Source organism: Capra hircus, chromosome 10 (genome assembly GCF_001704415.2).
Source record: "Capra hircus breed San Clemente chromosome 10, ASM170441v1, whole genome shotgun sequence".
Classification (NCBI taxonomy): Eukaryota; Metazoa; Chordata; class Mammalia; order Artiodactyla; family Bovidae; genus Capra; species Capra hircus.
In genome coordinates this window covers 97,144,190-97,163,832 of record NC_030817.1, presented here as the reverse complement: position 1 = coordinate 97,163,832, position 19,643 = coordinate 97,144,190, and the positions used below count along the sequence as shown (strand labels likewise).

Here is a 19,643-nt window from a genome sequence, read left to right as displayed (position 1 = left end):
TGACCTAGTAGTTTCAATTTCTCTTTTATGAAGCTGCCCATGACTTCAAGTATTACACATCATTAAATATAAAGCCTCTAACAGAAAGTACATAATTTTTAAAACTAACTACACCAAGAAATAAAGAAGTACTTAATTGCTGCTGCTGCTGCTGCTGCTGCTAAGTCGCTTCAGTCGTGTCCGACTCTGTGCGACCCCACAGACGGCAGCCCACCAGGCTCCCCCGTCCCTGGGATTCTCCAGGCAAGAACACTGGAGTGGGTTGCCATTTCCTTCTCCAACGCATGAAAGTGAGAAGTGAAAGTGAAGTCGCTTAGTCGTGTCCGACTCCTAGCGACCCCATGGACTGCAGCCCACCAGGCCCCTCCGTCCATGGGATTTTCCAGGCAAGAGTACTGGAGTCGGTTGCCATTGCCTTCTCCATTATTGCTACTTTCCAAAATAATTGTTGGAATTTTTTAAAGCAAGCCAGAACAATTCAAAATAAAAATACTCTTTACTTTGCCCATCAACCAAATTTTGAAAATAACAACTTCTGAAGTAAGCTTGGACTCTGAAGAGCCAAAGAGTTATTACAAAGTCTATGCATTAAGCTAAAACTCACTTATGAACATTTATTCCTAAGAGGTTTCTATCTAAACAATTCTAAAAAACCAGTTCTAAAAACCCGGATTAAAAGTAGCATGGTAGAAGAGTGTAAGAGGCAGACATGAAAACACCAAAAGATAGGAACCATTCTGACAGTAAGCATATTAAAAACATTACTAAAGAGCAGGCTCGAGAACTCAACTACAATATGCTCTTACGGCTAAATACTAATAGGATTAGGTCAATGATTCCTACAAGCTTCAAAAAATCTCGAGAACATCCCATCATTATATTAAATTACAATTTAAGAAATGCTTCTCATAATAATGATCCAAATTCTAACCTTTGTTCATTATGCCTAAGTGGAATAAGGTTATGTAAATAAATAACCTTCTTTATCGAAGGCAGTAAGAGAAGGCACATACAAATAAGAGAAAGATTTCCAGATAGAGACTGGGATATGTATATATGGTTGGTTTGCAATTCAAAAAATGAGCTGTGTTTGTTGTTGGTTTGCAATTTTAAATAGGGGGCTTATCCAAAAATATCGTTTGAGCCAATACCTGGAGGATGTGAAGTGAAGACTGGGGTGGCAATAGCAACTGTGTCACTGGCCATCTCCGCTTAGTAAGTGGAATACACTCACAGTTGCACAAAGAGGAAGTCTGGCACCTGTAAAAACGTCTGAGAAGACAGGGTCTGAGCTCACTATTGTAAAGGATGTTAGTGGGCACCCCGGCTGAGGAGATGCTTAGCAGTGCAGGAGACTTGTGGAACCGACACCAGAAAATGAGACTATGTTCTCTGGGATGTGGAGGAGAGAGGGCCGCTCAGATCTGATCCTCTCTGATGGAAAGAAAGGAGAACACACACAACTAGCCACAGAGTGCCCGAACTGCAGTGCTCGTTTTGGGAACGAGGTCTCTCTTGCCAGTGTAGATAGGGATAAGACAAGGAAGGGAGGCTATACCAAAGCCTTCCAGAACAGTACTTCTCAGCCTGTCTAACCTCACAGCACAGAAGAACATTAAAACATCTGATATTTGTAGGACACTCAGTGGTGACCTGAGGAGCTCTAGACACCCAGGTCTTGGCTGCCCCAAAAGCTGAGTGAGCGAGGAGCAAGTGAGCAATAGCTTGGCAGGCCTATGACCCTTCCGCAGCGTGCCCTGTGCCTCGGCACCCTGAGAAGCAAGCCCTCCCCTCTACAGCTTTAGTCCTGGAACCTACCAACCCAAAAAGAGAGGTAAAAGGAAGATGTGAGCTTTTAGGCATGAACCACAGGCTATCAATGATGGTCTTGTTGGGTGAGAACCTACTTGAGTCAAATGGACTCAAAATCACTACTTGTGTGACTCAGCAAGACTTTTTTTTTCCATCAGAGAGTATCAGGTTTGAGCAGCCCTCTCTGCTTCACATTCCAGAGAAAGCAATACCATTTTCTGGTGTCTGTTCCCCAAGTCTCCTGCACTGCTAAGTATCTCCTCAGCCAGGGTGCTACTAACATCCTTCAGCAGAGAGCTCAGACCCCGTCTTCTCAGACATTTCCACAGATGTCAGTTTTCCTCTTTATGCAACTGTAAGCATACTCCTCCTTACCCAGGGGTGATGACCAGTGACACGACTGCTACTGCCGCCCCAGTCTCATAGAGACTCAGGCACACACAAGAATTAAGACGTCCTCATCACAGGATGGCTTCAGAGCAAAGTCCCAGACAGTGTTCTGTATGCCCCTCAGTGGCACGCGCTCTACAAACACCACTGAGGAGGGCGTCAGAGCGTGAGAGAGGAGGAGCGACCCGAGAGGCTGGGCCCTAGAGGAAGCACCAGCATTACGTCTAAAAAACTTTCATACCTGTTCTATGGTTTACAAACCAGTTGCCCTGTTATCTCTAACAAAGAAAGAAGAACACCTCTGAGCGACTCAGTGAGGAGCCTAAACTGCACAGCTAGTGTTAGGGCTGAGACCTGAATACGGGTGTGTTCTGTCCTCTCCATCGTGCTAGCAGAGGGATGGACACGCCAAGGGAGCACAAAAACACAGCTGGGAGAAAGAGGAAATACGGAGTTCATTCAGAAAGCCTCCCTGATCTGAGCTCTTTTTTTTTTTTTTTTTTTTAAAGGAGCATGAAAGTATATTTTCTTCCACATGAAAATTTTCCACTTGAAGAGTTCAGGCTATTGATTTGCTGACAGACTGACTACTGCTCACTCTTCTGGTTCTGCTGAGGGAAAATATGAGAAAGATTTATATTTGTGTGTGTAGTGAACATATGCCATACACAAAAATGTTTTATCACTATGACTTAGTACAATTACATTAAAGAAGGCAAAAAAAATTTTTTTTTCACAAATTCATTGATTCATGTTCAATATTCTGTATCTAGCTTTTTAGTGAAAGTGAAAGTGAAGTTGCTCAGTCGTGCCCAACTCTTTGCGACCCCATGGATAGTAGCCTGCACCAAGCTCCTCCGTCCATGTGGTTTTCAAGGCAAAAGTACTGGAGTGGGTTGCCATTTCCTTCTCCAGGGAATCTTCCCAACCCAGGGATCAAATCCAGGTCTCTGACATTGTAGATAGATGCTTTACCATCTGAGCCACCAGGGAAGTCCTTTAGTATTACACTAAATAATAAGAAGCTTTTTAGTATTACACCAAAAAAGAAAACTTGCTGTTTTCTAACAATTTCTTAAATCCTCCCAAGATGCTTTCATGCAGCTAACAGTTGAAAAGAGTACTAGAAAATACTGTTTGAACATTCTGGTCTGAATAATCTCTGAATGATTACTGACCTAGAAGAGGCTCAAATTGGCACAACAGTGTCAACAGGGAGAAGTAGGAAAGAAGATAATCAGGCTGCTTCAAAAGTTGAGACAAACTTCTGAGGTCCTACATGTTGAAGATACCATGATGTTATTTAAAGACAAAAGAAACCACACACCCACTTATTTTAAGATGCCTTACCATGAGATTCAAGTCCTGCTCCCTGCGCCAACCCATTGTCATAGGACTGAAAAAGAGAAACATATTCAGTTAGTGCTGAAATAATGATAGATAAATATGCTGTCATGATGCCGATTTTTCTTCTTGGTCTAATTTTATCTCTCTTTTATCTTTCAAAATATGTATTCTTTCCCACAATAAAATACATCTAGGCATTTTCAAATACCTGATCTTGTCTTATTCTCCAAGCTGAATCAGTAAATGTATACACTAGGCATATTCTGAGAATAGACTGTTCAAAGATGGCACTTACATATTTAATCTTTACTCAATAAAAACCTCAACCTTTATTCCTCTCCCACTTGCAAGAGGTATGAGTTTACGGAAAACATAAGGATTTCATACCCATATATATAACATTATAAATACAAAACAAATCTGTTGAGGCTTCTGGTTAGCTGAGGATAATGGTGTCCTACCTAAAATTTGAATTTCCCCACATATCCCACAAAATCAAAACAGGATAAGAATAATACAACTAAGCAATTATCCTTCAATTAAAAATAAATATTTTTAAAAAAAGAATAATACAACTACATAGAACTGAAACTCTATCAAAGCTAGAAGACATGCTGAAGCTTCAAATTACCTGTCTACAGAAAAAGAAACATCAAATCTCACACTCCTGATACACTTTTGCAGAGAGCAAGGGCAATTCAAGAAAAATCGTGAGGAGAGAGGAGAGGGGCTGTCTAAGATTACCTAAAATTACTGGCTCAAAAGGAAAGGCCTCCTTAAGTGTGAAATTATAGGAAATCCTTGTTTTGCATTCTTCCAACATACACAAATCCCAGCAACAAGCATGCCTCCCATTTCAGCGACAGCACAGCAACTAGGAGCAATTACAGGAAGTGCAGACTTGCCGCTGGGCCCTCAGTCCACAAAAGACGGCAAGAACAGCAGATGTGGGCCACGAGCTATGAACGGTCACGTCACCTTCTTCACAGTCTGCCTGTAACTGGTCACTGCACGTTATTCAGCACAGCAACGTATGGGGTTGTGCTGTTCCTTTGTATTTTACTGAATAACCAACGTGATGTTTGCAAAAAGTCACAACCAAGGAAGAGACTGGCCACCAAAGGTAGAAGTGCAGCAAAGAAATGAAAAGCAGTCGCACTGGGAGGGAAATGGAGGTCAAGCAGAGTGACAGGAGAAATAGTTTCCATGACAGTGCTGGCTGTTTGAGACTAGACATGAAGTCAGAAAAATTAGGTGAAGGTGAAATATCTACATGAATGAAGAAAGTGGCTACCATGAAAAGGAAGAAGATGTTCTAGAGAAGTGATGTCGGCAAAAACTTCACATAAAAGGAATTCTCAGGTATTTCACAATGACAATGCAAAGGACGAAATGCTGGAAGTTGACACAATCTTAGAAAAGAGAATAATCATTTACCAAGACAGAAAAGATGGCTGCTCCATACTGTAAGTTATATAATGAGAAGACAAAGAAGGCTGCTCAAACGACTCCTTATGAATTTTCTAAACTTTTTCAATATTGCTAATGTTTTAAATTACAGTGTACTAACAAATATTGGTTTACCATTAAAATTTCTCTATACATTTATAACTGACAGTAGCATTAATAATTTTAAATGTTCTGGCAAAAAATTTTTAAAGGTCACAGAACAAGTGTCATTTTTCCCACTGGTGATTAAGATCACTTCGCATGCTTTCAGCCAGCACAACCATCATTATAGTCTGGGGCCACCAGTCAAAGCGAGGACGCCGGTACTAGAGGAGTTCTGGCAGTACTGAGCACTCACCACAGCAAAGGGGCTGAGGAGGGCGTGCGAGTCAAGGTGGCAGCGTTCTAAGCATGTAACTCTGGCGAAGACAGAAGAAGAAAGGGAAGAAAGAAGGGCCCTTTGAAGATCAGATAATAAAGCAAAACTCTAAGGAGCAAACTTTAAAAACCCAGGAAACAAAAAAGAACTCTCTCTTAGCAAAAAATCATAGAACTCACTACCCTTCCCCAATCACTATACAACAAAAACACACTTTAACTTAAAAAAATCATACTTTGTTTCCCTGCACTGAAAAGATGGCACTCTTACTTAACTAGGAATTCTTGAAAGAAAAAACAAATCCACTAATGACTAAACAGAAAAAGACAAATCTACACAAAAGAACTCTGAGTCTCTGAGATGGAAACACGGCAATCAGAATGAAAATATCTCTGCACAGGAAAATCTGCCTTCACCTCCAAAGTACGGTGAGAAGCAAAAGAAATCTACAGTAAAGCACCCCAAACTCAACCGTATACCCTCAAAGAGCACTTGGGAAATGAGGAGATTTAAAGGTAAAAATGAAAAGGATGAACAGTAGGAAGAAATAAAGAAAATTGAATGATTTCAGGAAAAGACATTAAGGGGCATGTAAGAAAGGCTGAAAACAACCAAGAGAATAAAAATGAGATGAAGAAGTAAGTAAAAGGAGTTGAAGAGAAAGTGGTTGAAATGAAAGATGAGCAAAGAAAGAAAATTACACAAAATTGCAATATCTAAAGAAAAAGGAAAAACAATGGACTACAAGTAGGGGTCAGCAATCTGGAGCCTGCAGGCTAAACCTGGCCTGAGGCTGGTTTTCTGTAGCCCTGAAGTTAAGAAAACAGTCAATCTCAATCCTAATAAAATGACACAAATTTGGAAATACACCAAGGTATCATTTTTCACCCACCAGATTGGTAAAAATAAAAATACTGCAGCAGCATTCTATTGGTGAGTCTGTGTAGACAGAGGCACTCTCACACACTGGTGGAATTATACACTGGTTCATAATTTTGGAGTGAAAATGAAATTTTGTGTATGCATATACTTTTTGATCAAGCAATTCCACTTCTAGCAATTTATTTTGAAAATACATTCCCAATAATACATAACCATACATGCAGAAAGGATTAGTTTCAACACTGTTTGCCTTAGGAAAATACATACCCTATATATAGAATAGCCGAAAAAAACTATGATGTGCACATAATGGAGTACTACAAAACTGCAAAAACAGAAAAAGAATGAGGAAAATTTTTTTGACTTGATACAGGGTGGTTTTTCACTTTCAAGCGAAAAAAGCAAAATGCAAAAACGTACTCTTTTGAGTGAAAGAGGAGGATGAACCAGAAACTAATGAGAACATTTACCTACAGAGTGAATGGCAACAAGGCGCCAAACATGGTAGTTAGGCGGAGGAAGGAGGCAGAAGATAAGGGAAGCCCTTGTGAGTTACACAGTTTTGAACCTAAATTCTGCCTTTCAAAAGCAAATTAATATATCACATATTAAGGAAATAAAATCAACAAAGTTGGGCGGGGGGCGGGGGGTGATCCTAAAGCAGAATCCAAACAAACAACTCTATTTCAAATAAATGACAGACATACTAAAGGTTGGGGGTAAGGTGGTGGTGGAGGGAATTAAAAAAAAAAAAAAAACAAGTGTTTTTTAACATTCTGACAATATACCTGTGGGCTCTAAGCAAAAAGAACCAATGCATTCTGGATAATAGGAGTCAGGTTTGTCACTGTCCAAGAAGGAAGTTACAAATGAAAAGAGGAAGATTAAAATGAACTGAATGGAGTTAAAAAACAAAGATCATGGCATCCGGTCCATCACTTCATGGCAAATAGAAGGGGGGAAAGTAAAAGCTGTGACAGATTTTCTTTTCTTGGGCCCACAAGAATCACTGAGGATAGTTACTGCAGCCACAAAATTAAAACACGCTTGCTCCTTGGAAGAAAAGCTAATGACAAACCTAGAGAAGTATGTAAAAAGGCAAAGACATCACTTTGCCTACAAAGGTGTGTATAATCAAAGCTATGCTTTTTCCAGGAGTCATGTAAGGATGTGAGAGTTGGACCATAAACAAGGCTGAATGCCAAGGAATTGATGCTTTTGAACTGTGGCGCTGGAGAAGACTCCTGAGAGTCCCTTAGAATGCAAGGAGATCAAACCAGTCAATCCTAAAGAAAATCAACCCTGAATATTTGTTGGAAAGACTCATGTTGAAGCTGAAGCTACATTATTTTGGCCACCTGATGAGAAAAGTGGACTTATTGGAAAAGATTCTGATGCTGGGAAATATTGAAGGCAAAAGAAGAGGGCAGCAGAGAATGAGATGGTTAGACAGCATCACTGGCTCAATGGATATGAATCTGAGCAAACTCTGGGTGATACTGGAGGACAGAGGAACCTGGCATGTACAGTCCATGGGGTCACAAAGAGTCAGCGACTGAACAAATGGTGTTGGATTAAAATTAGTGTGAACTCGGGCTTCCCTGGTGGCTCAGACGGTCAAGAATCTATCTGCAATGCAGGGGACCTGGGTTCAAGTCCTGGGTGGGGAAAATCTCCTGGAGAAGGGAATGGCTACCCACTCCTGTTTTCTTGCCTGGAGAATTCCATGGACAGATGAGCCTGGCAGGCTGCACCCTATGGGATCAGAAAGAGTCAGACATGACTAAGCGACTTCCATCGTTTCACTAGCATAAATTCATGGCTTTTGATAAACAGATATAAACGTGTGGATGTGTGTCAGGGGGATGTCTGTGTATGCATATATACATTTCCTACCTCTCGGAGAGGGGCTAGAAGCAATGACAACCTAGTACCAATGAGCACATTTTGTGCCCAAATCCTGGTTTCTAAACACCACCCTTCAAAAAGAAGAACCAGGACTTCTTGAAGAAATGACCAATTTTAGAAATGAAGCTGGGAAATTAAACTATGAACCCGGAATAATTTGTGCCACAGAACAAGGATGTGCTCAAAAATGAACAGGACGTGTCAAAAGGGCATAAGAGCCTGCATGAAGGGGTTTTTGCTGGCTGAATCTGGGACAGCATCAAAATAAATGATCAGTTCAGTTCAGTTCAGTCGCTCAGTCGTGTCCAACTCTTTGTGACCCCATGAACTGCAGCACGCCAGGCCTCCCTGCCGGGAGCAAGCAAGGGGAATCCCACTCGTGACAAAGGTCATGAGGAAGGGCGCCTGACAAACGCAAAGGTGGGATCAGGCCTCAGGGGTCCTCCTGGATTTTCTCAAGCATCTACTCCTAAAATCAGTCTACCTGCTTTACTGTGTTATGCTTTCCACCTACTCTTCTAACATTAACAGGGGGCTTACAGGGGGCTCTCCCCCGACCACCTTTTTCTGGAAAAAAGTTAATTTAGAGCTTTTAGATAATAAGTCTCCTGGGCATAATAAGAGTGTTTCAATCCAAAAACCCTTCTGATGGCTTTCTAGCCCGCCTGACAGGTCTGTCCGGACTCTTACAGCTGCGCATGTGATTGTTTGCAGCCTCCCTACCGCGAGAGGCACAGGAAGCTTAAAACATCCTAGGAATGCAGGGGCTTCCAAGGAGTCAAAATCATTAGAATAGGACTGATTAAGGGTTTCATTGTTAAGCCAATACTTGCTGCCAAGTTTTCATATCTTTTATTTGTAGACATAGCTGGTATGAGTCTGAGTGAACTCCGGGAGTTGGTGATGGACAGGGAGGCCTGGCGTGCTGCAATTCATGGGGTCGCAAAGAGTCGGACACGACTGAGCAACTGAACTGAACTGAATAGTTGGTATGTAGAAAAAACAGGTAGTAGCCCTGGTATTAGTAACATTAGATCTTTAAGTTACGTACTTTCTTTGTTATAACCCACTGTACCTTTGTTCTACAGGAATGTAACTTTATTTAGTACTTTGAGGGTGATGCAGATTAAAGAAAAAACACTTCAAGGGAAAATGAGTTTTCTGGTTGATAGACATTTATCTAGGAAGAGAGCCGTAAAAATGTTAACAGGCCCCCAGGCCAGAAGATGATGTAAAACCATCTGAGACCTTTTGTATTCAGGAAGGTATGCAAAAAGAAAGCCTGGTCTCAATAAGGGTCAGGACTGCTGCCCCTGCATAACTCTGCATATTCCATTATTTCTTTATGTACAACTTGGGGTATATAAGCTGCTTTTGAAAATAAAGTTGTGGGTCTGGCACCAACGCTTGGCTCCCCTATGTCATTCTTTTCTCCCTTTACAGGCTGAATTCCCATCTGGAACACAGAGGCTCTCCATGTCTACTTATTTGCCCTGGCTTCTAAGACCCACATGAGAGGGAGCCCAAGGTGGAGCACCCTCCACTATTCAAGCGGGCGCCAGTGGCCTACGTAGACGGTGCAAGCCCCTTGTCTTGGAGCTTTATTGGTCTCCTGTGTAAACCAAGTTATTCAGCCTCTTTTCTCCAGTAATTTTTCTACTACACTATTCTTTCCTAATCTCTCTTTATATTTCTAAATAAATAAATTTCTCCTCGCCGACTCCATCCTGCTTCGAATTCCCTGGATCCACCGGGGCTGGACCCCAGCACCTCCCTGTCCATGACCAACTCCCAGAGTCCACCCAAATCCAAGTCCATTGAGTTGGTGATGCCATCCAACCATGTCATCCTCTGTTGTCCCCTTCTCCTCCTGCCCTCAGTCTTTCCCAGCGTCAGGGTCTTTTTAAATGAGTGACAGTTACAGATAATAACTCATTTAATCAAACAAGAACCTAGAGTTCCTGTTGAAATTAAATAAATGGATAAAGGTGAAAGGAAAGCTTTCTTTAACAGCAGAATTTTAACTGATAATTACAGAATGAATGGTAGAGCTGGGAAATCATCAATGCATGCTAACACCAGACGATAGAAGTTTGATGAGGGACAGGAGATTTACATAGCCTCCAAGTATCTCACCATGAGTTACTAAACATAATCACAAAGGGAAAAAATGCTAACTTTACAGAGAAACATCTGGCATACACCACCTTAACCAAGTGATCAAAGTTAACATCACCAATAATAAGACGTATCGACAAGTTGTACCTCCAAATACAATGCACTAAGAAGAAAGGAGAAGGAAATGGCAACCCACTCCAGTACTCTTGCCCGGAGAATCCCAAGGACGGAGGAGCCTGGTAGGCTACAGTCCATGGGGTCACAAAGAGAAGGACACGATTGAGCGACTTCACTCAAGAAGAACGTGGCATTATTTCTGCAATAATCATGCCACAATGCCTATCACTGTTAGGGAAATAGGGGAAAGTCTTGTTCAGGCTTCAGAAGCAGGAGAGCAGCCCTCTGATCTGCTCTGACCTGCGTGGACACTGCCTGGATTCCATGCCTGCGGGCAAGCACAGCAAGTCAGGCAGCACTTCAGATTAGAAAGAGAATTCGTCTTGAAATTCTTGAGCCCCTGATGGTCTGGGCAATCCCTGCTCCCTCTCTGGAGGGTTTAATGAAATTCTATAACTCATAAGGTGAAGCAAATCTTTCCACATTGTAGAAAGATTAAAGTAAAACCATACCCGCATTTTTGCACACAAACTGATGCAAACTGATGATGATATCAGCTTGTGGCCTAGGATTACGAGCAGAAGCCCCTGAAACTGCGATTTGAAGTCTCACTGGTGGGTGGACGCATCTCCCCTGGACTCTTCTCAACTGGGCCTCCAGATTGCTGTTAACAAGGGACTCCCTAGCGCTGTTCAAGTCTGGAGGTAGCTCAGCCCAATTTGGTGATGTATACACTGTTAATTCTATTTTTTATTTCTTTTCAAATTATCTTTCTTCCATAAAAAATAGAAATTGTTTATGTGTGTAACAATGGTTTCTTTGGCTAACGAATCCTTTGAATTGAAAACAAAAGTAAAACTTTTGGCAAAACAATCACCCATCTTTGTCTATAATATCAAACTCCTTTTGTCTTAAAACTTCTTTAAAGGTTTGTTCTTTCTGCCTCCCGAGGCTTTTAAAAATTTGTGCTATTGTATATTCCGCAAATTCTGATTTATATATTTAATTAAAAATAACTCTATTCCTCTAAAAACTTACATTTCTGCTCTAAAATATGGACTAGTAAAAGCTGAGCTACAGCCTAAAATACTTTAATCTATAAAATAAAAATTTCATATTTAGTAAGTAAAATAAACCTGGGAAGTAGCACGTCTATTACTGTGATTTTATATGAAAGACTAAAAAGAAGAGCAAATGATATTCTGGCTGAGACTAAGGTTTCCTTACTATTGTTGATAAAAAAAGAAAGACTAACTATATTGTGTGAAAGAAACATTTCTACTTGATACTCTCCTTAAACCTTAGATTAAAAAAAAGAAAAAAGAACCCACACATAAAACTGTTTAGAAACCAAAAGTGATCCAAAAACCTATTGTCAGCCCAATCTTGCTATTTAAAATGGCTTAAGGAACATCTCACACCCAATATATAGGAATAATCTCACCAAGGGCACCACAATTCTCCTTTAAGTTTGGCTGTGACTTCTCAAGGACCCCTACTAGGACAGGCTATCAACATTTACTTTGAGATTTTACATTTTTTTGTAAAATTTCTTTCCACGAAAGATATTGTTTCTTTGGATACAATCAGATTATATTTAAAATTTAATGGCTAAAGAGTCAATCTGTCCTCACATGGCTATTCTGGCTAAATATATGTTATTATTTTTACATGGCTATATGATGTACCTAGAAAGCAATCTTATTACCCTATTTCCAAATTACTGCTATTAATAGAAGAGATGAGGCATGCCTCAGCTCTCATCAGTCGTGTCCGACTTTTTGTGATCCCATGGACTGCAGCACATCAGGCTTCCCTGTCCATCACCAATTTCTGATGCATGTTCAAACTCATGTCCATCGAGTCAGCGATGCCATCCAACCACCTCATCCTCTGTTGGCCCATTCTCCTCCCAGCTCTCCTATAACAGCAATAATAACTAAAGGTGAGAGTCACTATCGACAGAACTCACCATACTTCTTCTAATATAGTTGATAGCCTTCTTCATATCCATGCCCGACCAGTTGTTGAGCATATAGCAGATACAGGAAGCACAGTACACAAATCGCATGTCATTCTCACTGCCTTCGGGTACTGCACAAAAACTGAAAGTGAGAGCAGTATGGTTTACTGTACGGCAATTTACTTGTACAGGGGGCCGTTTAGAAACAGCCACTTCATGTTTTCACTCACAGAAAAGCCTATCACTAATAACGGATTTAAAAATCATATACTACTTGTATTATTCAGTAAAGAACAGGACTATTAACTTGAATGATATAAAACTGCCCCTAAATCATCACTCTGCTCCAAAGTTCTGGTGTCCGGGTAGCTTAACCCATGACCGCAGCTACTCCTCTCCAGACGCCACCACTCCAGAGCAAGTTCATCTGCTCTCAGCCACGGGAAGCTGTGGCACAGTGGTCTGAGAATCCATGAGAGAAACAGGAGCAGGTGAAACCTGGGAACTGTTGGTTTTGCCTATGTAAAATTTCTTCTCAATGTACATATAGATAACCAGTACGATAACTGATCATATTGTTTTAATTTACACCTATTTTTTTCAGTAAGTAAGTAAGTTTTCAGTAAGTAAGTAAGGTCACTCAGTCGTGTCCAACTCTTTGTGACCCCGTGGACTGCAGAGAAGTATGTAAGGGTGTTTGATGTCTATTATTTTATTTATAAACAAGGGTAAGGCAGCAGCAGCCAAAGACTATAGTGAAATACTGAGAAATTAGTGACATGTACTTGCTGCGTTAAGTATTTAGTTTAATAGTATTTCCAATCAATGCCAATTATCTTGCATGTTTCCATTAATTTTCCCCTCAGCAAGAGCAGTGTTTTTTAAATAATGACAGGAAAACAGAGACAACAGTAAACGGAACACAGATATAATATGGCGGGATTTGTTTGCCAAGTTCCCTCTTTAGACAGAATCACTACTGCTTTATTACTTCTAAGATTTAAAAAAATGCTTCACCTTAAAACTCTTTTTTGTTAGACCCATGACTCAAATCATCAAGTATTAATGAACTAACTTCTTTTTCTAACCTTTAAAAATATCACAGAAACTACCTATACTAGAATATAATATTCAACATTCATCTCTTTTTCCCCCCTATAACTACCTTAAGGAATAAAAGTTTAGACTAAATAAACTTTTAAAACATTGACACTAAATTTATGTCTGCTTCAAAATGTTAACTTTTTACCCGGAAGGTAAATTAAAGTAGATCCTAATCCTGAAACTATTAAACCACTTATTTACGGATCACTTATTGTCTTCTTAAAAAAAATAAAAATAAAAATGGAGTTCTATTATTGTGATTACTTTTATTTTCACTCACATAAGAAATATTTTATTGATCAGGCATTTAAACCATATTATACAGTGAACTTTTAGGTGGTTGGAATAAGAATTTATGACAAATTCTATAGGTCTACTATAGTACTATATTAATTTTTAGTTTCAAAAGATTCTTTAAAAAAAAAAAAAACAGGAGAGAGAGAGAGAGGCAAGTAACAAAAAATGACCTGTACCTTCCATCTTCTAGCTGAAGGGCTCTCAAGCCTGCTAAGCAAGCTTCTTTATTCACCCGGCTTAGGTCATCTCCAAGAATAACTAGGCATGAAAGGCCAGTGTAGGTCATTGCTATGTGGCCACTGTCGTAAGGATGAGCAGTTCCAGGATTCTAGATTCAAAATTAATATAATGTTAATTAGAAAACTGAAATGAAATCTTACTCCATTATACAATTTGACAAGAAGCTTCAGTAAACAGTAAAATCAAACGTTGTTTTTACTGACTTGTGTAGACATCTGGTAGAGAAAAATAAAACTCAATTTCATGTATGTCTCAACATAGGTATTACTGCATACTATCCAGGCATGTAGTTTTAAAATTTATCCTCAAGCTTTATGGAAGTAGATCTGATATTCAAGTAAGCCAAATTATCTAAACTTTTTATTTGATCAACCAGATCAATTATAATTTAAGCCTTATAAAGTTAGAAAAGCACCTAGAAATAATTATTTTATGCCATACAAATTCAAATTAAGTACCACAGTACTAATTACCATTTAAAAATAATACAAAACAATATAGTTGAGAAATCTTTTCCTATTTTCATATAGTTGAATTATTTTACTTTCTAATAACATTAACACTTAGAATAGTAAATAACAAAAAAATACAAAGGCTTAAGATACTAACATTGAAAAATTCTCTGAATAAAATAATCTAACTTTTAAAGTTTAGATCTCAAATGAGTATTGACTGTAAAGTGTTTTGTGAAGACTGTTAGACTAGCAATTGCCCAGGCAGAGCTGGGGAGTCAAACTAGGAAACTCGTATTACCAAAATACTTGCTGAGTTAGTTTCACTGATTTGATGGTTCCAAGAAAACTACAAAAGTTAGCAAAACTCTGTCAAGGTTTATAAAATATGTGACTCCTTGTAGGAAACCCTGTAGACTCTAGTTGGCACAGACAGAGATAAAATTAACCTAAAAACTTTTTAAAATAAAAGTAAAAATGTAAAGCCAAGTAACTTAAGACTGCACATTACACAAAGCACTTAAAGTTTTATAATTATTTTCAAGTAACCAATACTATTAACTAGTTATTATAAAAAGCTAATTTCACTTAAAAAAATGTAAAATTTCACATTGTACTAATTTATCTCTCTGTTAAGAAAGTTCTGATTTTGACAGACTAACAGCACATTTTAAATTCATCTTTCTCATCGGCTTTCTTTCTATTTTAGTTGGGCTCATCAATAACTGCTTCAAATACCTGAATAACTGCTCAAAATACTACAAAGTTAAAATGAATCTTATACAAAGATTTTGGTTAAAATAGACTCCATTGCTTTCTACAATAAATGTTAACCTCTACACTACTGAAAGGCATCAAATCCTGGCTCTATTACTCAATGGCTTGCCTCCTTCTGAAAAATGGAGATACCAGTATCCACTTCACAGAGTTACTGTGAAGATTAACGTTACTGCCTATACAGATGCTAGTCATCTTACTCATGATGACGCAAGTGCAAGGCAAATATCAAAAGGGCCACCACTTCTTTGGAGTCATGACCCAAGGGCGTTAGAACCACTTCATCAGAACACTTACCTGCATCAGAACCCTTAACTGACCTTCTGCAGTTCTTTACAGAATAAGTTTGTAAGGTGTTCAAATTTCCTCTAAATCTGAACTTGCCCCACCTATCCAGTCTTACATATACAATTCCTTATATGGTCTCACAAATATGACAAGCAAATCTTCATTGTGGTATCTCTTTCATTCTGAGTTCCTCCTTAGAACTTAAGCTCTAATATGCCTGGATATTCTATTCCACATTTATAACTGACTTCTTAGAATTCTTTTTTGGTTGTAGTTGTTGTTCACCTGCCAAGTCGTGTCTGACTCTCTGAGACCCCACAAACTGCAAGATGCCAGGCTTCCCTGTCCTTCACCATCTCCTGGAGTTTGCTCAAACTCATGCCCACGAGTCAGTGATGCCATCTCATCCTGTCGCCCCTTCTCCTCTTGCCCTCAATCTTTCCCAGCATCAGGGTCTTTTCCAATGAACCGGCTCTTTGCATCAGTTGGCCGAAGTATTGGAACTTACTTAAACTAAGTATCTGCTATGTTAAAAGCACTGTGGCGAATCCAAACATAAATCAAACATGTACCTTAATCTTGAAGGTAGAAGAGAGGTTTATTTGAATAAGTACAGTACAAAACAGGATGTGATAAGTGCCACGGTGGAAATACAGTAATGCATGGATAAAGATTTTTTTCTGCGGGATGAGACTTGGTTAGGCACAGTGAAGAGGGGGCTTTAGGTAGGAGGAAAAGTAGAAGCAAAGCAGAGAAGGAAAACTCCTGGCTATGCAGTATGTCTTAAGGACAGTATATGGTTTCACAGAGAATACGGGATCTGTTGGAAGAAAAACTGAGAAAACGGGGTTGAGAGGATCCATCAGTGTTTCTCAAAACGTATTCTATGGCCACTAGCGGCCCTGAGCATTTTTCAGGTAAGTCAATGGCCTACAGGTGGTTTTAGAAGAAAAACTGATGATGTTATTTTAGTTATATACTATATTAGAAAATCTTATTGCTCCCTCAGGTTCTCTTGGTTTCACCCCTCTCCTGGATTCTCAGCCACCACACTAACAGACAACTCCTCATGGGCCCGTATGATTCCACCAGAGCCTCTAGCTCCTTCTATCATTCAACATTCAGATTAATGCAACACAGACTGGAGTGGGACCCAGCTTCCCCAGAAAATGCCTAGATCTTGATGAATTAGGGCCATAAATGGGTTTTAGGAGACCCTGTGAACCAAAGGCAAAAAAGGTTTCTTTTTAAACTTTATTTTTGTTATTTTAAATATGCTTTGGGAGAGGGGTGAGGGGGAAAAAGGTCCTTAAAGTAATGTTATCAAAGAACTGTGTTACTCCAACAAGTGTAGGTATACATCTGTATAGGGTATAGTGCTGTATAACGGTCATTACCATCAGGGTCATGACTTATAGATATCCTGTCCATTATGACTAAATGCAGAGCTATCTCTATTTAGCACTGGCTTAAGTTGCAAAGTATTTTATGCATCAGATAAAAAGAACAATTTTTACGGATCTTTTTTCTAGATTCTCTAATAAAAGCAATGGGCATACGTGACTGGAGATACTTTAGCAAAGTCATGTGACTCACATAGGCATACCTGTCTACAGCTTAAGGCAAAGGAAGAAAGCTGAAGTGGTGCCTCTGTCAAATCATGTCACCTCCTCCAAAATCACTATTTATTCCAAATTTTTGAAGCAGAGTATGGAAAAACTGGTAGCATGCCATTTATCTTCAGTTTGGAACCAGATACAAATCTTGATGTACTCAGTGTAACCAGATATTGGCTTGTAACCATTATATAAGCAGGCTGATCCCATCTAGGAAAAAGTTTCTATTTTGTGAGGTCTTCTACAAAATGATGAAGCTTTTCTCTGCTTTCTATTGTAGAAAAATACTTTGTACATAGAAGAAATACCTACAAAAGCTCATTTGGGGTCTACCTCTTTGAAGAAGGAAAAAAGCTGTCAGGACTCACAGATTTTCTGCACCTGCATGTACTAGTACCAAAGTCCTGCCTGAAACCTTGGAGACAGCCTGCCTTTGTCATGAAGGTCATCGTAATTCATCACTACTTGGGCCTCGAATCAGTGCCTTAGCAAGAATGTTTTCGTTCATTCCTAAGAAATGTGAACCAAATGTGAAGCCCGACTATAACACACAGAAGGGTTCTTAGAGAACAAATGTACTCAGGTACTTTATTTCCATTTTCTCCAAGAAATCACCAATAACTTGCACACACACACACACGCAGGTGCAATAGCAACCAAAACATAATTTTTGTAACAATAGGAATTCCTGTGGGTTTATATACTGTGTATTATTTCAGAAAGTAAAGTGGGTATAGCTTTCCCTTAAAGAGTTACAGTTCATAAAACACATTTATTTAGGTACACTAAAACTTGGAAACCTGGTTCTTCCTATATACTTTCTTAGTTTTCTTACTAAAATCTCTACACTCCCCCCTCCTCTTTCCTCCTAATCCAAACAGAACTAACCTTTGATGGATTGAATGGAATACCCAGGTAGGAAGAGCCTCGGAAACCACAGCGATTTAGATTTGATCCTGGAAAATAAAAACATGTACTTTTAAAGTATACCTTATTTTCAAACAGATTCTAATGCAGTTCAATTATACAGTCTCTCAGAAAAAGCATAATTTAGTACCAAAGCTTTGTCACTATCTCCATTTTCATGCTACCCAATGCTGAATGTCTGCTCTAGGAGCTTTACGTGGGTTTCTTCATTTAATTTCCAAACGAGTCCAAACCAAAACATGACTTCCTACCAGATACTTTTAATTTCAGCCTATGTCACTGAGTCAAAAATGTTTTCCTACCTTTTCTAAATGATGATTTTTCATGTGATCAACCTATTCAACCTCTCATGCTAAAGAACTGAAAGCAGATGCGCTGATAATAAGTGACATGTTCACACTAATAGCTGGTTAGCAATACAAATAGTCCCGTCCAGTGTCTTTTAACCCTAACTCACAGCTTCTTCACAGGGGAGAAAGGTTTAGGTATAAATTGTTCCACAGTTGCAGAAAATAAATGTACTTTACATTTTAGTATAAGATAGTCCTTCATCTAAGTACAATACTTTGCACAAAGAACACTGAAGTTAGAACCTGGTATCTGCTTATTCATAGCATGTTTAATCACACAGATATTTTTCCCACCTAAACTTTTTCATTTTTCAAGATATCAATGGAATATAACTGGGAACCTAAGAAAGAAAATAGCTACACCCATGAAAAGGAATTCTTGTGCACTACTGATGGGAATGTAAACTGCTGTAGCCATAGAAAAAATTAAGACTAGAACCACCATGTGATCCAGCAATTTCACTTCTGGGTATATACATTTTAAAAAATGGCGTGATTATATCAAACAGATTATCTGTAGTCCCATGTTCACTGCATTATCCACAATACCCCAGACATGGAAACAACGTAAGTGTCCAACTATGGAGGAATGGGTAGAAAGCATGTGAGGCATCTATAGACAAACATGTATGTCACACACACACATACACACACACACGCGTATGACTCAGCCATCAAAAGGTGGAAACTATGCTTCTTGCAACAATATGGATGAGCCTAATTGGCATTCAGTTCAGTTCAGTTCAGTTGCTCAGTCGTGTCTGGCTCTTTGCAACCCCATGGACTGCAGGATACCAGGCTTCCCTGTCCATCACCAACTCCCGGAGTTTACTCAAACTCATGCCCAGTGATGCCATCCAACCATCTCATCCTCCGTCGTCCCCTTCTCCTCCCGCCTTCAATCTTTCCCAGCATCACAGTCTTTTCAAAGGAGTCAGCTCTTCACATCAGGTGGCCAAAGTATTGGAGTTTCAGCTTTAGCATCAGTCTTTTCAATGAATATTCAGGACTGATCTCCTTTAGGATGGAGTGGTGGGATCTCCTTGCAGTCCAAGGGACTCTCAAGAGTCTTCAACACCACATTTCGAAAGCATTCAGCGCTCAGCTTTCTTTATAGTCCAACTCTCACATCCATACATGACCACTGGAAAAACCATAGCCTTGACTAGACGGACCTTGTTGGCAAAGTAATGCCTTGAGAACCCCATGGACAGCATGAAAAGGGCA

At 39.5% G+C, this 19,643-nt stretch overlaps 1 protein-coding gene across 1 annotated transcript in view; it reads right to left on the bottom strand.

The window, feature by feature from the left end:
* Window positions 1-19,643, bottom strand: part of PGGT1B (protein geranylgeranyltransferase type I subunit beta) — a 57,500-nt gene that overhangs the window by 11,591 nt on the left and 26,266 nt on the right. Inside the window, exons 3-6 of the mRNA XM_005685283.3 lie at window positions 18,028-18,095; window positions 13,943-14,094; window positions 12,375-12,507; window positions 3,553-3,598 (exon numbers count right to left, since the gene is read on the bottom strand). Coding sequence (XP_005685340.2) covers window positions 3,553-3,598; window positions 12,375-12,507; window positions 13,943-14,094; window positions 18,028-18,095 — 399 coding nt within the window. The remainder of the gene's footprint in view (window positions 1-3,552; window positions 3,599-12,374; window positions 12,508-13,942; window positions 14,095-18,027; window positions 18,096-19,643) is intronic.